At 45.0% G+C, this 22,186-nt stretch overlaps 3 protein-coding genes across 4 annotated transcripts; 2 read left to right on the top strand and 1 right to left on the bottom strand.

Moving 5' to 3' along the window:
• Window positions 1–409: 409 nt before the first annotated feature.
• spmip11 (sperm microtubule inner protein 11) lies at window positions 410–2,565 on the bottom strand (the record flags this gene model as incomplete). Its single annotated transcript, XM_083641585.1, has 4 exons — window positions 410–525; window positions 619–748; window positions 854–1,048; window positions 2,475–2,565. The coding sequence occupies 4 exons, from the start codon at window positions 2,563–2,565 to the stop codon at window positions 477–479; spliced, it is 465 nt and encodes a 154-aa protein (XP_083497711.1). The 3' UTR covers window positions 410–476.
• A 350-nt stretch (window positions 2,566–2,915) lies between these two features.
• On the top strand, window positions 2,916–9,052 carry LOC310780837 (polypeptide N-acetylgalactosaminyltransferase 6-like). The gene is made up of 11 exons (XM_083641343.1): window positions 2,916–3,031; window positions 4,417–4,883; window positions 4,994–5,166; window positions 5,833–5,982; window positions 6,269–6,500; window positions 6,627–6,744; window positions 6,952–7,152; window positions 7,251–7,382; window positions 7,478–7,579; window positions 7,727–7,882; window positions 8,782–9,052. The coding sequence occupies exons 2-11, from the start codon at window positions 4,438–4,440 to the stop codon at window positions 8,893–8,895; spliced, it is 1,824 nt and encodes a 607-aa protein (XP_083497469.1). The 5' UTR covers window positions 2,916–3,031; window positions 4,417–4,437; the 3' UTR covers window positions 8,896–9,052.
• A 614-nt stretch (window positions 9,053–9,666) lies between these two features.
• LOC310781764 (glucose-6-phosphate 1-dehydrogenase) lies at window positions 9,667–21,944 on the top strand. Of its 2 annotated transcripts, XM_083642387.1 has the most exons (14): window positions 9,667–9,803; window positions 11,152–11,282; window positions 14,240–14,277; window positions 14,448–14,556; window positions 15,231–15,448; window positions 17,599–17,757; window positions 18,474–18,599; window positions 19,183–19,276; window positions 19,420–19,606; window positions 19,704–19,939; window positions 20,055–20,131; window positions 20,367–20,459; window positions 20,550–20,669; window positions 20,717–21,944. In XM_083642387.1, exons 2-13 carry the CDS (start codon window positions 11,157–11,159, stop codon window positions 20,638–20,640), a joined length of 1,554 nt encoding a protein of 517 aa, XP_083498513.1. In that variant the 5' UTR covers window positions 9,667–9,803; window positions 11,152–11,156; the 3' UTR covers window positions 20,641–20,669; window positions 20,717–21,944. The 2 variants fall into 2 exon arrangements, with proteins under 2 accessions (XP_083498513.1, XP_083498512.1); XM_083642386.1 differs by having other exon boundaries at window positions 20,550–21,944.
• The last annotated feature ends 242 nt before the right edge of the window (window positions 21,945–22,186 follow it).

The following is a 22,186-nucleotide window of genomic DNA, read 5'->3' as shown; positions in this document are numbered from 1 at the left end:
ATAAATAGCCTGGTAAAATCATCCTGAACATATGAACTCACATTCAGTTTGTTCTACGTCGAGCGAAACAGGATGGTTTTTACCCAGCTAGAAGACCAAGGCCTCCTCCAAAATTCAGAAGTAGGCATTAATATTGCATACCTCTAGGGGACAGTAAAATCGCATGTGTCTACTACAGTACTCTAAAGCAGTCTCAGCACAGGGCCTGGGCCCCTAGGGAGTTTGCGACATTATTATGGCATAATGTAGCAAATGTATTATTTTTGTTTTAAATCTTTGTGATAAATGCTTTTTTTTCTTTGTGCAATGAAGATTGTTTGTAACCATCTCTTATTCCAATAATCAATGAAGTTCAGAAGCACTGTTCTGGAAAATGAAGTTAGTCATAGCTCAATAAGTTGTTTTATTATAAATATGACCTCTAAAGCTGGTATCCAAACAGGCCGCATTGGTTTATGCACGAGTGGAGTGGGTGATTAGAACAGGCTGAACTCCCGGTCCTTCATTGCCATTTCTTTTACAAACCTGTGAAAGTAACAAGTAGACGACTAATTACAAAGATCTAATTCATAATTATGAAAAGGTTGACAAATCAGATTTGGATCTAGATTTACTCACTTAGTCATCTCACTGTTCTTCCGGGGAAACCGTTCAATTTTGGCCCATGATTCTGAACTCTTTTCCTTGGATAACAGCCATCCATATCGCTGGCTGTCCGTCACAGGCATTAAATACAGCTGGTTAGGCGCTGGAGAAGAGAGGAGATCAAGACTTTCACTATAATTACTGGACACGCAGTTGTTGTCTCTTACACCAGACCCCTTTACCATTACGTCTAGTCTACTATACTCACATCTGGGTGTCTGAACCCGTTTGACCATCTCTCTGTATCGCTGCTGGCTCCCATGGTGGAGGTCACTGCTGTGAGGAGGTGCCGGGGGAGGAGGCTGGCTGCTGTAAACATGGCACACGTCTGTGCGTCTGAGGGGACCCTGCGGTGGCACTTGAAGAGGCGAGGGCAACCCTGATCCGGAATTACTCCCACCATCTGTGAGGAAACATGTTACTGCATGCTGGTCATTATTCATATTATATCGTTACAATAAAACCGGCTATTCACGGTAGAGGTGCTACTCGATCGCTACCTTGCAGGGCAAGGAGAGGGAAGGAATATGTAGCTATCTGTTTGATGTGTGTGTGTGTGTGTGTGTGTGTGTGTGTGTGTGTGTGTGTGCGTGTGTGTGTGTGTGTGTGTGTGTGTGTGTGTGTGTGTGTGTGTGCGTGTGCGTGCGTGTGTGTGTGTGTGTGTCTGTTTTAATCAGGTCATGATCACTACAGCATGCAGTGAGGTTCAAATTTAATAAATAGCTACATCTCTGACACCTTGTGACAACCAAAGCACAGCAAATAGTGCTTCCCTGCCAATTCTGAAACAACAGAGCTATGTTTACAGGGGGTAGCCTACTAGCCTGGGTAAACCCATCCCCCACGTGACCTGCTCTCAGACCTGTTCTCAGTCACTATGTGATAGTGACTGGGAACTGAGAGAGCAGGTCACGTGGTGGCTGGGTTTACCTAGGCTAGTAGCCTACATCAACTTAAACTGATCAAATTTGATGAAGACTGCAGAAACAGCAGCCGAAACATGTCAGGTACAAACATTGCCTAACTGGCCTTTATAGATGTTCTTTTCTATTCTTCTATTCTTTTCTATTCTTTAAAAAAAAAAAAAAAAGTGAGGGGGCAGAAAATTGAACTGAGGGGGCCCTCGTGGCGCCGGGCCCGAGCCCAGCCAAGGAGCAGCACCATCTTTCAGTATGCCCAGAGACACCTGACGACGAGGTGGTCGTTCAAGTTGAAGACAGCTCCCTGTCTCAGACCCGAGTTATGAACTCTGCTGAGGCTGCGGGGCATACCTGCTGTAGTAGGCCTCAAAGCAGGACTGTTTCTGTTGTTGACCCACACATGAAGACGCTAATTCGCCTCAACACGTGAATATCGCCGGAGGAAAAAGGTGGGTTTAAAATGTCTGGACCGCGCGACTGTTCGAGAGAAGCATGACACCCTGCTTGAAGAACTCAACACATTTTTAAAACGGGACCACCTGTTTATGGAGACAAAACACAGCAGCACAGCTCTGCCATTCAGCAAGACGCCTCCCAAGGTTTTTCCTCATCTGTGGACAGATGCGCAGTTTGCTCACTCCGCGAGTATCTGCGTTAATACACTTTTTGCACTAGGCCTACTTAGTTTGTATTTGCATCTTTTATAGCCTATCTGTTTTTTTTCTCGTCTGTGGGCAGATGCTTCACTCCGCGAGTTGCCATTTCCGACTTGTAAATGAGTAGAATGATAATAAACTGTTAGACTACACAGGTTAAAAGTAGTGGTTTAAAAGCTAGGTCTCTGGTAAACGTTAGAAGCAAATTAAGGCAAGCATAACTGACCCAAACACAAAACCCATCTCCTCTTACCCTGGGAGTGAGGCAATCCCCTTGGCTTCACTATCATTGTATCCCCAATGGGGTTTTGATAGCCTAAATGTGTTATCCCGAAGAAGGCCATTTGGCACAGTCCGCCTCGCCACTGTGACGCTGCGCAAGAAAGACGCAAACAAGTGGACAACAAGCCTGCAAATCACAACTTTTGGTTTAGACGCAACCATGGCAACAAGCTCCGCCCACAAGAGGAGTTGCGGGTTCCAGACGTTCCAGACCGCAGCCAGGGACCTGATCCGGGGTCAGTTATATATTAAAGTGGAGAGTGAGACGCGCACATCAGATCAGACAGTAAACAAACACTGAGATTAATTAAACAATTAATAATCAATATTTTCGCCTGAGAGAGAAACGCATCTTCGTCTTTACGCATGAGGCTGACTTTGACTTCAGTGCGGTTCACCGTTTCCTTGCGCTTCCAATCCTGTGCTTCTTGCAGCACGCCTACCTGTCAAGTAAAGCAGGCAGCACGAAACAAGATCCCTCACACACCATCCAAACTGGAAGACGGATGAGCGCGTGTCACATCAACTGTGAGTTTCATTTCAAACGAGATTTCATTTTCATGTTTTTATTTTCTTGTTGTTTTTTCTTTCAAAAACTAGGCAAGATACTTTTAAATAGGTAGCCTATATATAGCCTATTAATAAACCAGATCGACAAAGTGTCCTGTATCTAATTTATACAGTAGGCCATTGATAGTGTAATGTCATTGTTATGGAATGGAATTTCACCACTCCTCATCCGATATGTAATAATTGTAACAGCTTATATAAACCCAATTGAATGAAAACCAAGTCCAGGAAGTGTCTTCTAAAAGTGTATTTAATAAAGCAGCCATATTCTTAATCTCCTCTAATCATCATTAGAGACGGACTGCAAACATCTCAATATACATTGTTATAATTATTATATAGCGGATGAGGAGTGGTGAAATTCCATTCCACAACAACCATCATAGTCATAAACTGTTTATTTTGTACAAAGCCGTTTCATTTTCTACTGTTAAACTTAACTTTGCTGGCACATTTGATACTTTCAACCAGTAGCCTCTGTGAGAGAGCTTGTCCAGGTGTCATATATCTGGACATATTTACATAGCCTAACAGTCAAACTTTAATGTGGTCTCAAATAGACCTGTTTCATGATGAGTGGATCACTGATGGGCGGCAACTGTGGAATGGTGTAAAAATGTATATAGCTATATGGATTATTTGTTTTTGGCTGATTAACGGTGTCCAATAAGTGAATAGAATTGTAGCCCCGATCTTTGTGTTGTGAGGTGTTGGTATCTTTTCTATTCAGTAGGCTACAGCTGGACTTGGAGCAATGAAGGGGGAAATGAATCTCTCCATTCTTTAGTCAGACATGTCTGGAGAGAAAACCTTAAGCAGACACACACACACACACACACACACACACACACACACAACACACACACACACACGCACACACGCACACCACACACACACACACACACACACACACACACACACACACACACACACACACACACACACACACACACACACAGTGTGTGGGCTACAGGATATCCTCTGCCAAAGGGTAGACATGTCAGTTTCTTTATACACTTCAGTAGGCTATGTACTGTATAGTTGCTTTGTTCATCCTTTTCTAAGAAATTAATAATATAGCATAATGTATGCATGCTTCAAACTAGTCAAAACCAGTTCTACAATACGCACAAACATAAAGTCTAAACATAAACATAAACACATGACTGTCTCTATAGGAACACTATAGTCATTGGGCTAAAGTCATAACTGAACTCACAGCCATATGACCTATGACTCATATGAAGATCCTTTACTGAATACTCCACTATGATATTCAGGGCAAAGGGCAGTGTTCTATTTTATATTACCTATATAAATCAGCCATGTTCTCTTCATTTTAGGGCTTCCTGCACTCTGGAGCCATGCGCTTTTCCCCATGCCGACTTCATGTCAAGCTGGCCCTTCTAGCGAGCGTTGTGGTTCTATGGCTCGTGATGCAATACAACATGGAGAGCACGACATTCCCGCAGATCAGGGATTTGGCGGACCAACAACAGCATCCTGTGACGGGTGTCCGGCTCGGTGCCCTCCCGACCGGTCCCTCACCCTCTCGGACCGTCTCCACAGATGCCCGCTGTCCGCCTGCAGGCTTCTACAGCAAAGAGGAGCTCGCGCCCCGTCTGGAGAGGTCTCCCCAAAACCCCCGGGCTCCGGGCGCAAACGGTGAACCCTTTCGCTCGCGTGGCACCATGACATCTGCAGAACTCCACGAGAAACGAGACGGGGTGATGAAGAACCAATTCAACCAGTTTGCCAGCGACCGCATCTCCCTGCACCGTAGCCTGGGTAATGACACACGGCACCCAGAGTGAGTATAAGCTCAGTTTACCTCGTGGAAAAAAAGTGTGATTGTGAGGAAGAGAACTCTGTATTTGTTCTAACATCTGATACCCATCTCCTGGTTTTTGGCTCTGGCAGTTGCGTGGAGCAGAGGTTTCGGCGCTGCCCGGGTCTCCCCACCACCAGCGTGATCATCGTGTTCCATAACGAAGCCTGGTCCGCTCTGCTGAGGACGGTCTACAGCGTCTTGCACACGGCTCCTGCGGCCCTGCTCATCGAGATCCTCCTGGTGGACGATGCCAGCACAGACGGTGCGCATACAGCCCTTCTTCTCCACAGTGTTGCTGCAGGTGTTGTTCTATACAGCCCTTCTTCTCCACAGTGTTGCTGCAGGTGTTGTTCTATACAGCCCTTCTTCTCCACAGTGTTGCTGCAGGTGTTGTTCTTGAAAGAGAGAAGAACTAGTCCTTTTTATATCTCCCAAGGACGTCGCAGAATGTGCTGACATTTAGAACAGGTCGCCAAAATAGAGTTAAAGCAACACACGTTATCTCTGAAGTTAGAGCTTCCGTAGGCATCTGGGAGACATCCAGGAGCCACTCTGACAACAACCAGACCTCTGGCAGAGTAGGTTATAGCACAGGGGATACAGTGAGGTGGCCATGCAACCTTACATAACCCGAGGTGACCCCAGTTCAGCTGTTAACACTATGGTGAATTTTCTTCCACAATAATGCAAAGCACTTATAGCCTTCAAGTTTGGACTTGGTCTGTATTTGCATGGATGTCTGATATGCATATTTGCACAATGGAGCACAGTTGTTACTTTAAAGCTATTGTCATCCACTTCCACAGTGGCACAGCGACATAACTTCAATAATTACTTTCATAACTTGACAGATTTCACAATTTTTGTCGCTTTTCTCTACGCTTTTCTCTTATTTGCTATTTATGTTCTTGTTGACTTCTCTTCCTAGATCACCTGAAGAGCGGTCTGGATGAGTATGTGCAGCAGCTGAAGATAGTGCGCGTGTTACGCCAGAGGGAGAGGAAGGGCTTGATCACAGCCAGACTGCTGGGGGCCCAGGCTGCACGAGGAGAGACCCTCACCTTCCTGGACTCCCACTGTATGCAATGCTTTCCATCATCTTCATGCTGGATGATGATGATGATGATGATGATTATTATGACTAGTAGTAGTAGTAGTATATTATTAGTATTATTAATGTTCTAAGGTGTCCCGGTTCCGCGGGTTCCGCTCCGCGGTGCACAAGTGCACCCATGGCACATCCTCTCCAGAGTCTCTGCCATAGGAATTTGCGCACGCGGATTTCTAGTTATACACATATACGGTATATCAGCTCGGATCAAATGCAAAATCAAAATTCATCGACTCTCTGCATCCCTGGTTAGGTGAGTGCTTCCATGGATGGCTGGAGCCTCTTCTGGCTCGGATAGCGGAGCAGCCTACCGCTGTGGTGAGCCCGAAAATCGCCACGATTGACCACAACAACTTCAAGTTCACTAAGCCCACTGCTAAACCCCCTCGTAGCCGTGGAAAGTTTGACTGGACCCTCACTTTTGGATGGGAGGCCATCCCAGAAAAGGAGAAGAAGCGAAGGAGGAACGAGACATATCCTATCAGGTACCACAGTCAGGTACACACGCACACACACACACACACACACACACACACACACACACACACACACACGCACACACACACACTAGAGCAGTTATTCACTGATTATTCACTGATTTGCTTCTGTAGAACTCCTGCCTTTGCTGGTGGCCTCTTCTCCATATCCAAATCTTACTTTGAGCACATTGGGACTTATGACGACCAGATGGAGTTCTGGGGAGGTGAAAATGTGGAAATGTCCCTCAGGGTGAGTGCAGTCTATAAGGAAATAAGTAACATTTCCTTTTTGTTGGTTGCAGACAAACAGCATTCCTTGGTTCATTCTTAACCTGCTGCTTCGCTTGGTTTTATTTTCTGCTGGACTAGGCTCTATATTCCAAAGCTTGGATCGCAAGAGAAATTAGTCTTGAGAAATGAACGAGCACTGACTCGTTCTGTTGTGTGTGCTCTGCAGGTTTGGCAATGCGGGGGTCAGCTGGAGATTATCCCTTGTTCTGTCGTGGGACACGTTTTCCGCTCGCAGAGCCCGCACACCTACCCGAAGGGCAAAAACGTGATCACCCGCAACCTGGTGCGCCTGGCCGAGGTCTGGATGGACCAGTACAAAGGGATCTACTATCGTATGAACCAAAGGGCTGCTACCATTGCCAAGGAGGTATTTTGTACAAGCGGGGATAAGCATAGTCATCTCGCAGCAGTTGATGTGTGAGCCACTCCCACATATGCCCCTTTCTTTTGTCGTTTCCTTCTCAGAATACATTTGGGGATATTTCTGAACGTCTTCAACTCAAGGAGAGGCTACATTGTAAAAACTTCAGTTGGTACCTGGACAACGTTTACCCAGAGGCCTATGTGCCTGAGCCCAGACCCGCCATGTTTGGAGCGGTAATCTTGCTTTTAATTTGATTCACATTCAGGCATCTTTCATAGGATAATACATCATACTTAAGAAATTATTTTTTTCTTTTTCTTTTTTTCAGTTGATGAACCCGGGTTCAAAAAAGTGCCTGGATGTGGAGAAGGGTAAAAAGGGAGGGGAGCCAGTGAAAATGCACACTTGTCACTACATGGGTGGAGCACAGGTACTAACCTCTATTAAGTCTAATAAAACCACGTTGTAGCTTAGACCAACAGAGGAAGCAGTTTCAACATTCATTGTGTGATAGCAATGAGATTGTGGATTATTTTTCATTGAATCTAAACATATTTTGTCTTTTTGTGACTTGTAGTATTTCGAGTACACGTCCCAGAAAGAGCTGCGGCACAACGTCCACGCACAGTTGTGTTTGCATGCAAACGCTATTCTGGCGTCTGTTGAACTGTGTCGCTCTAAAGGGAAACACACTGCAGCGGCGCCTCCTCAGCAAGTGTGGCACCTCATGCCGGTGAGTATTTCCTAAACTGTAAGTTGGGCAACTGGTATGACCACATTGGTCTCTTACCAGTTCGTTAATTAAACAGGTCAACAACAACAACAAAAGCCATTCAAAGATGTGCTGTTCCTCATTCTTGTTCTACTTCCCTATTGTTTGTTCCAGTTTCCCACGTGTTGCACAAGTTTGAACGCTCTGACTCGACATGTTTCTATATCGGGACATCTAATTTAGTCCACATTTAGACTGTTTAGACCCCCATTTGATCAGATGCTGTCTCTCTGTCACTGATATTTTAGCTAGAAACAGTGATGCTATAGTAATTCTACATTCTCTACTAGTTGTGCTTCTTGTCAATAGAGAGGCAAAGTGAACGCCTACTTCCTGCTTCAGCACTGTACCAGAGATTTTCATCCGCCATTTATCTTCCCATAGACATTTCGTAAAATGCTTATAAAACTAGTTTTACTTGTTCAAATCAAACGGTTCAGATGTATTTAGGAACAGGAGAGACCACATAACATTTCACTCGGACCAAAATGTAAAGAAATCGCGGATTTAAAGAAAATATTTTTTTGATGTAGTTTTTTAAGTTTTGGTCCGAGTGAAATGTTATATGGTCTCTCCCGATTCTAAATATAGCTGAACTGTTTGGTGTTTGACGAAGTAAAACTATTTTTATAAGCATTTTAACAAAATGTCCATGAGAAAATAAATGGCGGATAAAAATCTCTGGTACAGTGCTGAAGCAGGAAGTAGGCGGTCACTTTGCCTCTCTATTAAATAATCCTTGCTGGGGACCCCTGGAACCCCCTTTAAGGACCCCTGGTGGTCCCCGGACGCCACGTTGAGAACCACTGCTCTAAAGCACACTATATAGATTTCATTGGCTTGTTTTGTGTTGTTCACAGGGCTCCCGTGTGAAGAACCCGTCGTCAGGCCAGTGTTTGGCAGTACTGGGCGATATAGTGATGATGAGTCCCTGTGACTCCAGCAATCACAGGCAGCACTGGGTGTTCGTCTGAGGCACGACTGCACACACACACACACACACACACACACACACACACACACACACACACACACACACACACACACACACACACACACACACACACACACACACACACACAGAGCTGTCCTCATGTTTATGAATAAGTGTTTGTTGACATATTTGCACATTTGCACTAATGTTTTGGATCCTTGATATTAAAAATGCTACAAAAACTGAAAGACTCTGAAGACTGGCAATATTTCAAGAACAATGCTGGAATTTAAATGTAAAAAGAACAAGAAAAAAATGGCTGGTTTCCTACGCAGGCAACTGGTTTCCGCATACTCGCAATTTTGATGCACTTCACTGTACTCACCTGTGCAGTCTCTTTAGAAATAGGGGCGTGTGTGTGTGTGTGTGTGTGTGTGTGTGTGTGTGTGTGTGTGTGTGTGTGTGTGTGTGTGTGTGTGTGTGTGTGTGTGTGTGTGTGTGTGTGTGTGTGTGTGTGTGTGTGTGTGTGTGTGTGTGTGCGTGCGTGCGTGCGTGTGTGCGTGTGTTTGTGTGCCTGCGTGCGTGCGTGCGTGTGTGTGTGCGTGTATTATGAGGGGTGGAATGTGCCAATGATGTGTGTGTTTGTGTGAATGGGTGGGGCCACGCCCACGCACGCGCTCCCTTGCCTTTGCAGCCTCTCCCATGGCCTCTCCCATGGCATGACGTCGTTGGGGGCGAGAGTGATGATGGGCACTCGAGCGAGCGCTGGTGAGTTTCTAAACCAATAAAATCACTCTGTTCTGCTTTGTCATTTGAACAGGGAAGTAGGCGCGGCACTGGCTCTGCCCGAGCTGCAGGCAGTGGCTATTTCAGAGTTTTTAGCCCGTCGGTTTTGGTCAGGTTAGTCGCCAGATTCCACTACAGTACTATCGCCTCGTAAACGGACTTGTAAGTAGCTCTGTGTATTTGCTGTGGCTATTTCGCCGTTTCGTGCATGCTGACTGTTGTCCTAGCTAAGTTGTAAGTTGTTGTACGCTAGCTGGCTAGCAGGGATAATATGGATGTGCTGCTTCACCGCTTGTCAAGCGCAAGTCATGTTGTCATCATAACAGCAGCATGGGGAGCTGAGCCCTTGATGACAGGGCGCTTTTAGTATTATAGCCAGTGACCAAATTCCCCTACAGAGTGCAAATTACTGAGTTTACCAGCATAATCTGAGCTTTTCATCCCGGAAAACTAGCTAACCTAACTAGCTAAAAAACAAAAACAACAATAATTCATGAGAAACAAAATGTCAGCCCGCATTATTTTGATGTGTTGGCAAGAAAATGTACCCAGCTTTATCACCCTGGGCGCAGTCAGGTTTAGCCGTCTAAATACGGGATTGAGGCGAGGCTTTGACTAATATCATTATAGTTGTTGTGCAGTGTGTGTGCCAGGCTATTTCTGGGACTGGAAGCGTAGTGAGAGAGTGAGTGAGTGAGTGTGTGTGTATGAGGGCCAGCTGACAGAAATACACGTGTAGAGTGAGACATGTTTGGATTGTTGCTTTCCCCCTTGTTGGAGCTGTCTGCACATCTGACCCAGAGAGAGAGACAGAGCGTTAATCTTTTACAAACAACTTGTGAATGTGAGAGATGAGTTTTCCTTTTGCATATAGGTTACTGATGTTTGTTTATATTGTAAATATACCTCATCAGAGGATTGCATGCGAGCCTGTTAGTGCTCCAGAAAGCCTGGTGCCACAAACATAACTGCACAGGCTCATTTAATGGCGAAAATGAGGAATGCAAATTGTAAAATTGATGTTATTTCCCTGAAAACACAATTATGATCATTACTAACTGATTTGGCTTGCTGCTTGTTGGTTCCTCCAGCTGAACTCACAGGGAAGTAGGCCTTACAATTGTTGCAATATAGGTTTCTCCCAAAACAGACTGCCTGATGTTTGATGCTGAACTGCACGCGGAAACGGCATCTATTCCACGAGAAAACACCCGCGTGTCATTACATACGCTCTCCCATGAGATCGGGTTGAAGACATTACCTCTACCAGCGAATGTTGGCCAGTTTGCTTACCAGTGTAGCATGTTTCATATTTCTGCTATGCAAAATTACCCTGTTAGACAGGTCCAGCTTCAGTGGACAGCCAAAGTTTTTGTAAGGTAGGCTAGGCTACAGTCTCTGTGTATTGTGCGTAATGTCACCATGGACTATATTGATGGATGGCTTAACACAAAAGAACATTGCATTGAATTTGTTTTGACTTGATTTTCTACTCTCTGCTCTCCTCCAGAGAAAATGAGCAAGAAAACCCCCATCCCCCTCTCTCGCTCCGAGGTGTTCGGGGAGCTGAGGAAGGAGCTGGAGGAGGATGATGAGTTCCACCAGTCCGACGCTCACATCTTCATCATCATGGGAGCATCGGTGAGAGCCGGGGGGGGATCGAGAGCAAACTTGATGTACAAAATAATACAAAATAATACAACTGTCAAGTGTACTGTACATAAACTTAGACTTTATCCTATTCTCATTAATTTATTGGCAGTGTAGTCAACTTAGGGAAGGATTTGTGGGGACATGGTTGCTGTGATGAAATCTCCAGAAACGGTGCCATAATTGCCAAATTGCCATAATCTGATGTGGAAACTGATTTCACGGAGCTTCTGCAAATAAGCAGCTTTCTAAAGCCCGCTGGCGTTGAGACAGAACATGTCAAGGTTCCTCTTTGCTTACCCAGCTGTGTTGCATACAGGGCTTGTTGACCTGTGTTGACTGATCGTTCTGTATTGGGTTCATTTCTTTGAGTGGCACCATCTCAAACTGACAAGAATGCTGTGAGTGATGTCACTCTTGCACAGCATAGAATGTCCTCATACAGTGTTGGCATCTGGACCAGGAACTCACCTCAGTCCTGCCATTGTGAAACATTTTAGGTCGATTATTTCCTTCTTCATTCTTTCGCATTTCCTTCTCTGCCTTCTGCTTTGCTACCAGCTAGCAAGGCTTAGTTAGACCTTTCCTAAATGACCCTTGTTCAATGGAGAAATGCAGTCATTAGTCTAGATTAGTGGATTTGACATCAGCTGTACCTTTTTGCTTTCTAAGCATTGTCCATTATTGAAAATGAAAAGACTTCTCTCCAACAACAGAGAACAAATAACTGATCATACCCAAATTGCATGCATTTATTTGGTCGAATTCACCTGTGTGATGATGACCCGCCCACTCTGCTGGCCCTGTCTTGCAGGAGCCTGGTGGTTGAGGTCATTAGGCTGACCCCAAAGACCCCCCCAACCACCGTACCAGGCTCCTGCTCCTGCAAGCCAGAGCCAGGAGAGTGGGAGGGTCGTCATCATCACCTCATACTCAAAATGTTGCCGTTAGACAGCTTTGCTTTCACTGATGTGATCAAACAATATTTCTGCTAAATAATTCTGCAAAAGAACTCTTCTCTTATAAGCAATTTCAAAGACTGTAATGGAACATCATGCTCTGTTTTAAAAGTTTGCTTGCCTGTCTAGCTAGGCCAAGTCATTGGCTTAGTATCTCCTCGTCAGTTCTCTTGCACTGGTTGCTCTTGGGTGGAGAGAGAGTGGGACTATCGCTGAATTTCGCTGTGTCACTGACTGTCAGCGTTTTCTATTCAATTATAGAGGCAGGTTGGTGTTGGGGGGGGAAGGGCCCGGCGGCTATGCACAGGCTAACTCTGTGTTCTGGCTTGTTTCATGGATTTAGTTGTCCAAGGCACAAATATGAGCTGTGTTATCAAACTGAACACTGTGTGCGCCGCGCTGCTGCAGTTGTTTTACCGGCGCTACTGTAGGCTAACAGTTTGTCAAATAGCACTATCATGCATTCATTACCATGTGAGTACACACAGTCACACCACATTCACCGGCTCAAAGTCATAAGTAGGCGGGGCACTGTAGGACAATTTATTCAATATGTCAGTTCACTTTCATCATGACAGGAGGGGTGTGTTTGAGTTAGTTCCTTTTTTCTTTTACCTTTTATTTAACCAGGACGTCCACTCGAGATTCAGAATCTCTTTTGTGAGGGAGACCGGGTCAAGACAAATAAGGAGTAATAACAGAGCAATTAAACAAACGCATGATGAAAGACAATCAAACAAAAGCGTTAAATACATTATAATAATAAGAATAGAACAGTGATTTAAAAGGCAACACATGTGACCCAGCAGAGAGACACGGAGCGATGAGGAAACGACAGCTAAGGTTGTGTGTAATCAATCAGCATCTTACACCACATCGCTTTGAATGATTGGCCAACTTCCAGCCCCAATGTGCCAATGAATACCTTTTGTTGATTGGCACATTTGGGTGCATAGCAGCAGTATGACTATTATCATATTATCTTCAACAAAATGCAATGATTATCCATCAACACTTTATTTTTTTTACCGCATTATGTTGGACAAAGAGATCGATTTCTTCTCAATTCGGGTCAATTTCTTGTTCTAAGAGTTGAGCAATTCCCAACTTGTAGTATTTTTTTATAGCTTTGTTAAGAGAATATAGTTACATTAGGATACACATGAGAAATGCATTAGGAGGGATCTAGGCAAACAGGAAGTGGTTTTTGAACTGTATTATGGGAATCCTTTTGATTTGGCAGTCTCTTTGTATTCATTAGCTTTTGTCCTTGTCAAGTTCACAGTTCATCCTTGTATTGTTGTTTGCCATCGGCCATCCCTGATCTCCTTTCCTACCATGTTATGACTCATGACGCTGCTTTACTGTAGCAGACCGTGGCGTATCAGGCCATTAGCAAGTATTGGCGATTGTATTTATCTAGTATAGACTGTTTCAATTCAACAACATAAACGTTCGAAATTGAACCCCACTCCGCTCACTTCCTGTTGCAGTGTTTGCTAAAACAATGGGACAGTCACACGACTGACAGGACTGACAATTGAGTAAAAAGCGTATGTATACAGTACAGGCCTGTTGTCTACTAACTAGACCATGACGAGGGCGATTCAGTTACATTTGTTCTTCTTCAGTCATACGTACTAGTAAGCAACAGGTTTTTCAGGAGTATTGTAGCGCGCGCTATGATATAACGTCCTGTCTCTCCAGACTGTCTCTTTTGTGGTTGCCACTTCCTCCCAGTGGGATTACTGGCGTTGTGCAATTCTTAAATAAGCCAAAGCAGCCTACTTACCTGTACCTGTTGTCACAGCGCTGTAGCATCTTGAGACTCTTTACTGACCCCTGTGTGCTGGAATAATAATGACCACCCTGGCAGATTGCAGTAACTCCACAACATGGCATCGACAATTGTGTAATGATTGTGTGTACCGGCTAGTCTATATTTTTATGGGCTAAATCTGAATCCTGTATCTCTGTTTACACCTGTAGGGGGATCTGGCTAAGAAGAAAATCTACCCAACTCTGTGGTGAGTGAACCTCCAGCCCCACTGAAAGGCTTTTCCATCATTAGCAATAGCATAGCATAGCCACCGACTGATGAGAGCTCCTAAACTGGACTGCTGCTTGTGATGTTGTGTATAATCAGCCATGTGTTTCTCTGCTCTCTCCCCTGCTCTTCTGTTCTCCTCTCTACCAGGTGGCTGTACAGAGACGGCCTCCTCCCCGAGCAGACGCACTTTGTGGGCTTTGCTCGCTCTGACTTGACCGTGGACGCCATCCGGACTTCTTGTCTTCCCTACCTGAAGGTAAAACCACAGCTTTGAGATAAAAAAAACTGTTCACTTGTTGCTAACAAAGAGGTTTTATCTGGGAGCACGTGTAATCAGGTGTGTCCGTGCCGGGGTCTTACAAAGTATTACACTGTAATACAAATGTAGTAAAAGTTAAGTATATTAAAGTATTCAAAAGTGTGTTAGTGCTATTACGTTTGCCTTTGGGTTAGTCACTCCAGTGTTTCCCACAGATACACTTTACTTGGGCGGGTCAGCCAGGTATATTAACAGCCCATTTTTAGCGTTTTTTTTAATCCGTCTGAGAACGACACCTTCCGCAATCGATTCACTAGTGGACAATCTTCCCTCGCTCTACCTCTCCGTACCTGTTAGCATTCTGTTATTGCGAGAAACACAATTTATTCTCTGTCTTCGAGATTTGTTCCCTCCCGACTGAATGTGAATTCTGTATTCTGTATTGATACAGTGCTCCATAGAAGTGAGAACTGAGACTGTTTGTTTAGTTTTGCAATCTCAAATGTATAGTAAATGTAAGTTAAAGGTGTGTCGCTGATGTAACGGGTTACAGCTCCAAGTGGCATTGAGGTCTTAAAATGTATTGACTTTAACTTCAGGATTCTTGGTCATTTAACTCATGTTTGTGCAAAAAAAAAAAAGTTTTTAATGCTCTCCCCTTCTTGTCCCAGGTGGCAGAGTCGGAGGCAGACCGGTTGAATGTTTTCTTCAGCAGGAACACGTACGTCAGTGGGACATACACAGATGAGAGTTCCTTCTCCAACCTCCACTCTCATCTCCTGTCTCTGCCCGGGGGAGCCGAGGCCAACCGCCTCTTCTACCTGGCCCTGCCGCCCAGCGTCTACCACGATGTTACCAAGAACATCAGGCACCACAGTATGAGCGACAAGTCAGTGCACACACAAGAACATCAGGCACCACAGTATGAGTGACAAGTCAGTACACACACAAGAACATCAGGCACCACAGTATGAGCGACAAGTCAGTGCACACACAAGAACATCAGGCACCACAGTATGAGTGACAAGTCAGTACACACACAAGAACATCAGGCACCACAGTATGAGCGACAAGTCAGTGCACACACAAGAACATCAGGCACCACAGTATGAGTGACAAGTCAGTACACACACAAGAACATCAGGCACCACAGTATGAGCGACAAGTCAGTGCACACACAAGAACATCAGGCACCACAGTATGAGCGACAAGTCAGTACACACACAAGAACATCAGGCACCACAGTATGAGCGACAAGTCAGTACACACACAAGAACATCAGGCACCACAGTATGAGTGACAAGTCAGTGCACACACAAGAACATCAGGCACCACAGTATGAGCGACAAGTCAGTGCACACACAAGAACATCAGGCACCACAGTATGAGCGACAAGTCGGTGCACACACAAGAACATCAGGCACCACAGTATGAGCGACAAGTCAGTACACACACAAGAACATCAGGCACCACAGTATGAGTGACAAGTCAGTACACACACAAGAACATCAGGCACCACAGTATGAGCGACAAGTCAGTACACACACAAGAACATCAGGCACCACAGTATGAGTGACAAGTCAGTACACACACAAGAACATCAGGCACCACTGTATGAGTGACAAGTCAGTGCACACACAAGAACATCAGGCACCACAGTATGAGCGACAAGTCAGTACACACACAAGAACATCAGGCACCACAGTATGAGCGACAAGTCAGTACACACACAAGAACATCAGGCACCACAGTATGAGCGACAAGTCAGTACACACACAAGAACATCAGGCACCACAGTATGAGCGACAAGTCAGTGCACACACAAGAACATCAGGCACCACAGTATGAGCGACAAGTCAGTACACACACAAGAACATCGGGCACCACAGTATGAGCGACAAGTCGGTGCACACACAAGAACATCAGGCACCACAGTATGAGTGACAAGTCAGTGCACACACAAGAACATCAGGCACCACAGTATGAGCGACAAGTCAGTGCACACACAAGAACATCAGGCACCACAGTATGAGTGACAAGTCAGTGCACCCACAAGAACATCAGGCACCACTATGAGTGACAAGTCGGTGCACACACAAGAACATCAGGCACCACTGTATGAGTGACAAGTCGGTGCACACACAAGAACATCAGGCACCACAGTATGAGTGACAAGTCAGTGCACACACAAGAACATCAGGCACCACAGTATGAGTGACAAGTCAGTGCACACACAAGAACATCAGGCACCACAGTATGAGCGACAAGTCAGTGCACACACAAGAACATCAGGCACCACAGTATGAGTGACAAGTCAGTGCACACACAAGAACATCAGGCACCACTGTATGAGTGACAAGTCGGTGCACACACAAGAACATCAGGCACCACTGTATGAGTGACAAGTCGGTGCACACACAAGAACATCAGGCACCACTGTATGAGTGACAAGTCGGTGCACACACAAGAACATCAGGCACCACTGTATGAGTGACAAGTCAGTGCACACACAAGAACATCAGGCACCACTGTATGAGTGACAAGTCGGTGCACACACAAGAACATCAGGCACCACTGTATGAGTGACAAGTCAGTGCACACACAAGAACATCAGGCACCACTGTATGAGTGACAAGTCAGTGCACACACAAGAACATCAGGCACCACAGTATGAGCGACAAGTCAGTGCACACACACACCTCTCTGTCACAAGAACATCAGGCACCACAGTATGAGTGACAGGTCAGTGCACACACACCTCTCTGTCACTAGCTCCGCCCATGTTTCACACTGTTTACTTCCTGTTCTCCGAGCCCTTGTTCCTGTCTGTGGGCTTTCCCCACTTTGCCTCAATGTAATCAAATAAGCCTGTGACCAAATCCAGCTTTATTCTCTGCAGGAACTGAGCTGCTCATATTCAACCAGCTGTGTTCCAATAATGTGCTGTTGTATTGACCAATGAGGAGGGATGAGCGCGATGTCAGGCACGTGGAACACAACTTAATATGTTTGTGTGTGTCTGTCTCTGTCTGTGTGTAGAGGCTGGAACAGGGTGATCGTGGAGAAGCCGTTTGGACGCGACCTGCAGAGCTCAGAGGAGCTGTCTGCCCACCTCTCCTCTCTCTTCACCGAGGAACAGATCTACCGTATAGATCACTATCTGGGCAAGGAGATGGTGCAGAACCTCATGGTGCTCCGGTAAGAAAACTAAGCACAGCGTGTTTATAGTCCCACACCGCAGTGCATTCACGGTCTTGCAACGTACAAGGTGTGACATTTCATGAGGTTCACGATAACAACTTTTACTTCTGTTTATTAATTCTACAAAAAATTTCCAGCACTTCATTTAGAAATGGCAGTGCTAATTTCGCTTCACGTGCTCGCAAATGCAGCTTGCACGCTTCAGGTGCTTGCAGACTTTATAACGGAGTGTCCACGGTGCTGTGGCAAAAATAAGAATAATGAATCCACACACAGTGCTCCCAGCACACCTGATCTCCTTAGCATTGTCGGTATCTTCGAATAGCAGCCCTGGATTTTTTTCCCTATGAACAATTGAGACTTGTTTTTTTTTATGCCAAAACAAAGAGCTGTTATTGATTTTAGGGTAATTTGACCAAGAATTATGCAACTTGTTGTGATTGTCCTAATGACTTCCATCTGGCAGGAATAGTCTTTGTTCCTACCATGTGTGTGGTGAACAGCAGAAATGACCAGATGATGCTCTCCAGTTTAAGCTGGGTTTTGGTTCTTTGGCTTGAGAGAGAGCATCTGGATGTCACATGAAATAAGAATTTCCCTCTAACCAAGAGCGAGTCTGAAGAGAACACGTTAATGGACGTTGTCACAGGCAGCGGTCTTCTGCGACGTGCATGCTGGAACAGCAGAGGATGACCATGTGATCTGTGTTGCAGGTTTGGGAACCGGATCTTTGGGCCTATCTGGAACAGGGACAGCGTGGCCTGTGTGGTCCTCACCTTCAAAGAACCCTTCGGCACTCAGGGACGAGGAGGCTACTTTGATGACTTCGGCATCATCCGGTGAGGAGAAATTACTTTCGCTTTGTCTTACTGGCATTGCAACATTTACACTGTACTGTTTGAATTAAGGTCCTTACACATCGGGAGCGTTTCTTTCGTGCGATTAATTCGCACGTCAATAATATTTTTCTAACCTATATCAGTCAATGCAACCGTGCATACCAATGGCGAAGTTTCGCTGAGCGTTATTGCGGTGTTTATTTTTTCGAACTGCGGTCGATTTTTCAGAAATTCGCTTCCGACGTGTACACATCTGTGGCTGTGATTGACAGGTGGGTCAAAACTCGCATCGCAATTTCGTGCCGTATATTCGCATCGCTCTTGATGTGTAAGGACCTTAACCCTAACGTTTTAAAGTTGTACGTAAAGTTGTTAAGTGAAGTTGTACAAAATAATGATTTGAGAGATAAATAGAGATCAGGGCCTGTATTGCATTTTGCATTTTCAGTTGTAAATTTGTAATCATTGTCATCAATAAACCATTATTGACACCTCAATACAAGCCGAACATAATCACAAGCATCGCATTGTCCTTTCTGTCTTTTGTCTGGCCACCTGTTCCCTTTATCATGGGATTTATCAGCGATGTCATGCAAAACCACTTGCTCCAGATGCTTAGTCTGGTTGCCATGGAGAAACCGGCTTCCACCAGCTCCGATGACGTCAGGGATGAAAAGGTACAAAATCACTCCCCCCCCCCCCCCCCCCCCCCCCCCCCCAGACCCCTGAGACTCCTCCAACACTGGTGATATGCAGACAGGTTAGAGTTTATGTTCCTCAGCAGCGGAAATGTGCCTCTAACCATTTGCACCCTCTGCAGGTGAAGGTGCTGAAGTGCATCACTCCAGTGTCCATGTCAGATGTGGTGCTGGGCCAGTACGTGGGGGACCCAGAAGGAGAGGGCGACGCCAAGCTGGGTTACCTTGACGACCCCACCGTTCCGAAAGGGTCTACCCAGGCCACCTTCGCCACCGTTGTGCTCTACGTGCACAACGAACGCTGGGATGGTAACGAAGCGGTCCCCTCTTCAAAACATACCGACCTCTTGTCATCCTCTGCTTTTCATGACGCAGTCACGTGATCATTGTCCCTCCTCCTCCTCAGGTGTCCCTTTCATCCTCCGCTGTGGGAAAGCCCTGAACGAGAGGAAAGCGGAGGTGCGGCTGCAGTTCACAGACGTTCCGGGGGACATTTTTGGAAATCAGTGTCGCAGGAACGAGCTGGTGGTGCGCGTGCAGCCGAACGAGGCCGTCTATGCCAAGATGATGAGCAAGAAGCCAGGAGTGTACTTCAGCCCCGAGGAGACCGAGCTGGACCTCACCTACAAGAGCAGATACAAGGTAAGAGACACACATTAGTTTTAGGGAGAGATGTACTTTTTGCTTTTCCAAAATGTGTTGTTTGTTGTATACATACAGTACACATGAAAAACTAAGTGTTGTGTTCCGTTTTAAGGATGTGAAGCTTCCAGACGCTTATGAGCGACTCATCCTGGATGTCTTCTGTGGGAGTCAGATGCACTTTGTGCGCAGGTCTGCTTTGTTTTGGACTACCACTGTCTTATTAGGGCTTCCAAGCTAAATCTGTCTGTTGAAATACTGTGTTTTGGAAATACTACTTTCTTACCACTAGATGGAGCCATAGTCCATATTTTCTCTGCCTCAGCATGATGGAGAAGCACAATTATTATTTTTTATACAAGATTCTTTTTTTTTTTTACTTTTATCAAATTAATTTGAAATGTTTGTACTTGTATTCTCTGTGCAGTGACGAACTGAGGGAAGCATGGAGGATCTTTACACCTCTCCTTCATCAGATAGAGAATGAGAAACCTCCCCCCATTCCTTACAAATACGGAAGGTATGAACTGTTTTTTGGTATGCCCTTAACTGGAAGAACGTTTGACTGTTAAATATTCCAATTCTGACTGGGTCTGTTTTTATTCCTCAGCCGTGGCCCAGCGGAAGCGGACGAGCTTGCAAAGAGAGTTGGATTTCGGTATGCAGGCACTTACAAATGGGTCAACCCCCACAGACTGTGAGCTGGGATGACAGGAGGAGACAAGGGGAGGGATGGGTAGTGGGAGGAGCTGGGATAACAGGAGGAGACAAGGGGAGCAATGGAGGGATGGGTAGTGGGAGGGGTGCAGGTTTTTTGGGTCAGGTGTTTCCACTATGTGGATCCGTCAAGCAGCAACGAAAAAACGAGCGATTTGAAAAAATGTGGTAATATAGTTTCAGGTACTGGAAGTACTTGCAATGAGCCAGCTCATCAGACCATTTGATAAATATTTAAAACGCAATATAGTATTTCTATTAGCATGAGATGCTTATAGCGTAGTTTTGGTGGTATGATCCAATCTAATATCATCATCATATTAGCAACCTAATATATATTTCATTGGGACCAAGTCAGTAGGAGAGAGAACAAAAATATCTGAACATGAGTCTATTTTTCTGGGTTCTGTTCTGAGAAACCGGCTCCAAATGTCACCGTCACCCATCGGGGCTTAGTTTGTTCTTCATTTGTCAGGATGTTAAATGGCAGCTGGCTGGTATTGAACGACTCTGGATCAAGAAGAGATCTGAGCAAAACACTCCCTAGTCCCAGAGAGCATTTCAGCTGAGTCACTTATTGAAACAACTGTACCAAAGATGGGTAACACTGAACAAGCAGCAGAGACGGTGAACAAAAACAACCTGCCAATAAGGAGGAAATGATTGTGCACCAGCTGTCACTATTGCGTTCTATGTGATTGTAACACTTTTATGCTTTTGACTGCATTTAAAATCACAATTCACGTACTCACTTTTGCCTGTGCCGCTGGGGACCAACGAAATCATGGTGGTGTAAGATAAACATTATAGACTTACTGTTGCTGTGGTTTACAAAGGGTAAAGCTTTATTCGTTTGCAGGCAGTTTCTCTACAAAGCGTTCATACTAGAATAGTCTTAAGTGCGCTTGAGCACAAGAAAAGTGAGCTCTCTGTCTTGTGTGTTTAGCCTTCCTTTTGAGTTTCATTCCTTTTTGTTTACATATTTTCTGCAGGTTTATTTAAGTTACTGAAGTTCATTCCAAATATCAAACATTTAGACTGTATGCGTCTTAACACAGGTCAACAGTCCATGTCTTTGTAATGACGTATTGTACACTGTTCACTGCATTGACATCAAGCTAGCTACATTTCCGCAACCTGCTATAAACCACTCTTGTTTCTTGACTCTGTAAAACCTTTTGTTTCGTGATGGTGGTTTCTTGAAAGCATGTAAGCCACTAAACCATGCTTAAGGTTTTACTATGTGGGGGATTAAGTAGGTATTTGTTAATAAAGATAATCTTTTGAATTGCCTTTACTATTGCACTTATATGGGACATGTTTAGGCTTTGGATGATCAATTTGGAAAACATTTGGGCTTCGGATGATAACAACCCCACATTAGTACATTACTGTACAGTGGAGTATAATCTCATTACCAGTGTTGGGTGTAACTCATTACAAAAGTAACATATTACATGTAATATATTACTTTTAGCAGTAACTCAGTAATATAACTTATTACTTATAGGATTTCAGTAATATACCAGT

This window comes from Poromitra crassiceps (genome assembly GCF_964638095.1).
Source record: "Poromitra crassiceps genome assembly, chromosome: 8".
NCBI lineage: Eukaryota > Metazoa > Chordata > Actinopteri > Beryciformes > Melamphaidae > Poromitra > Poromitra crassiceps.
This window is presented reverse-complemented; position numbering and strand designations above follow the sequence as displayed.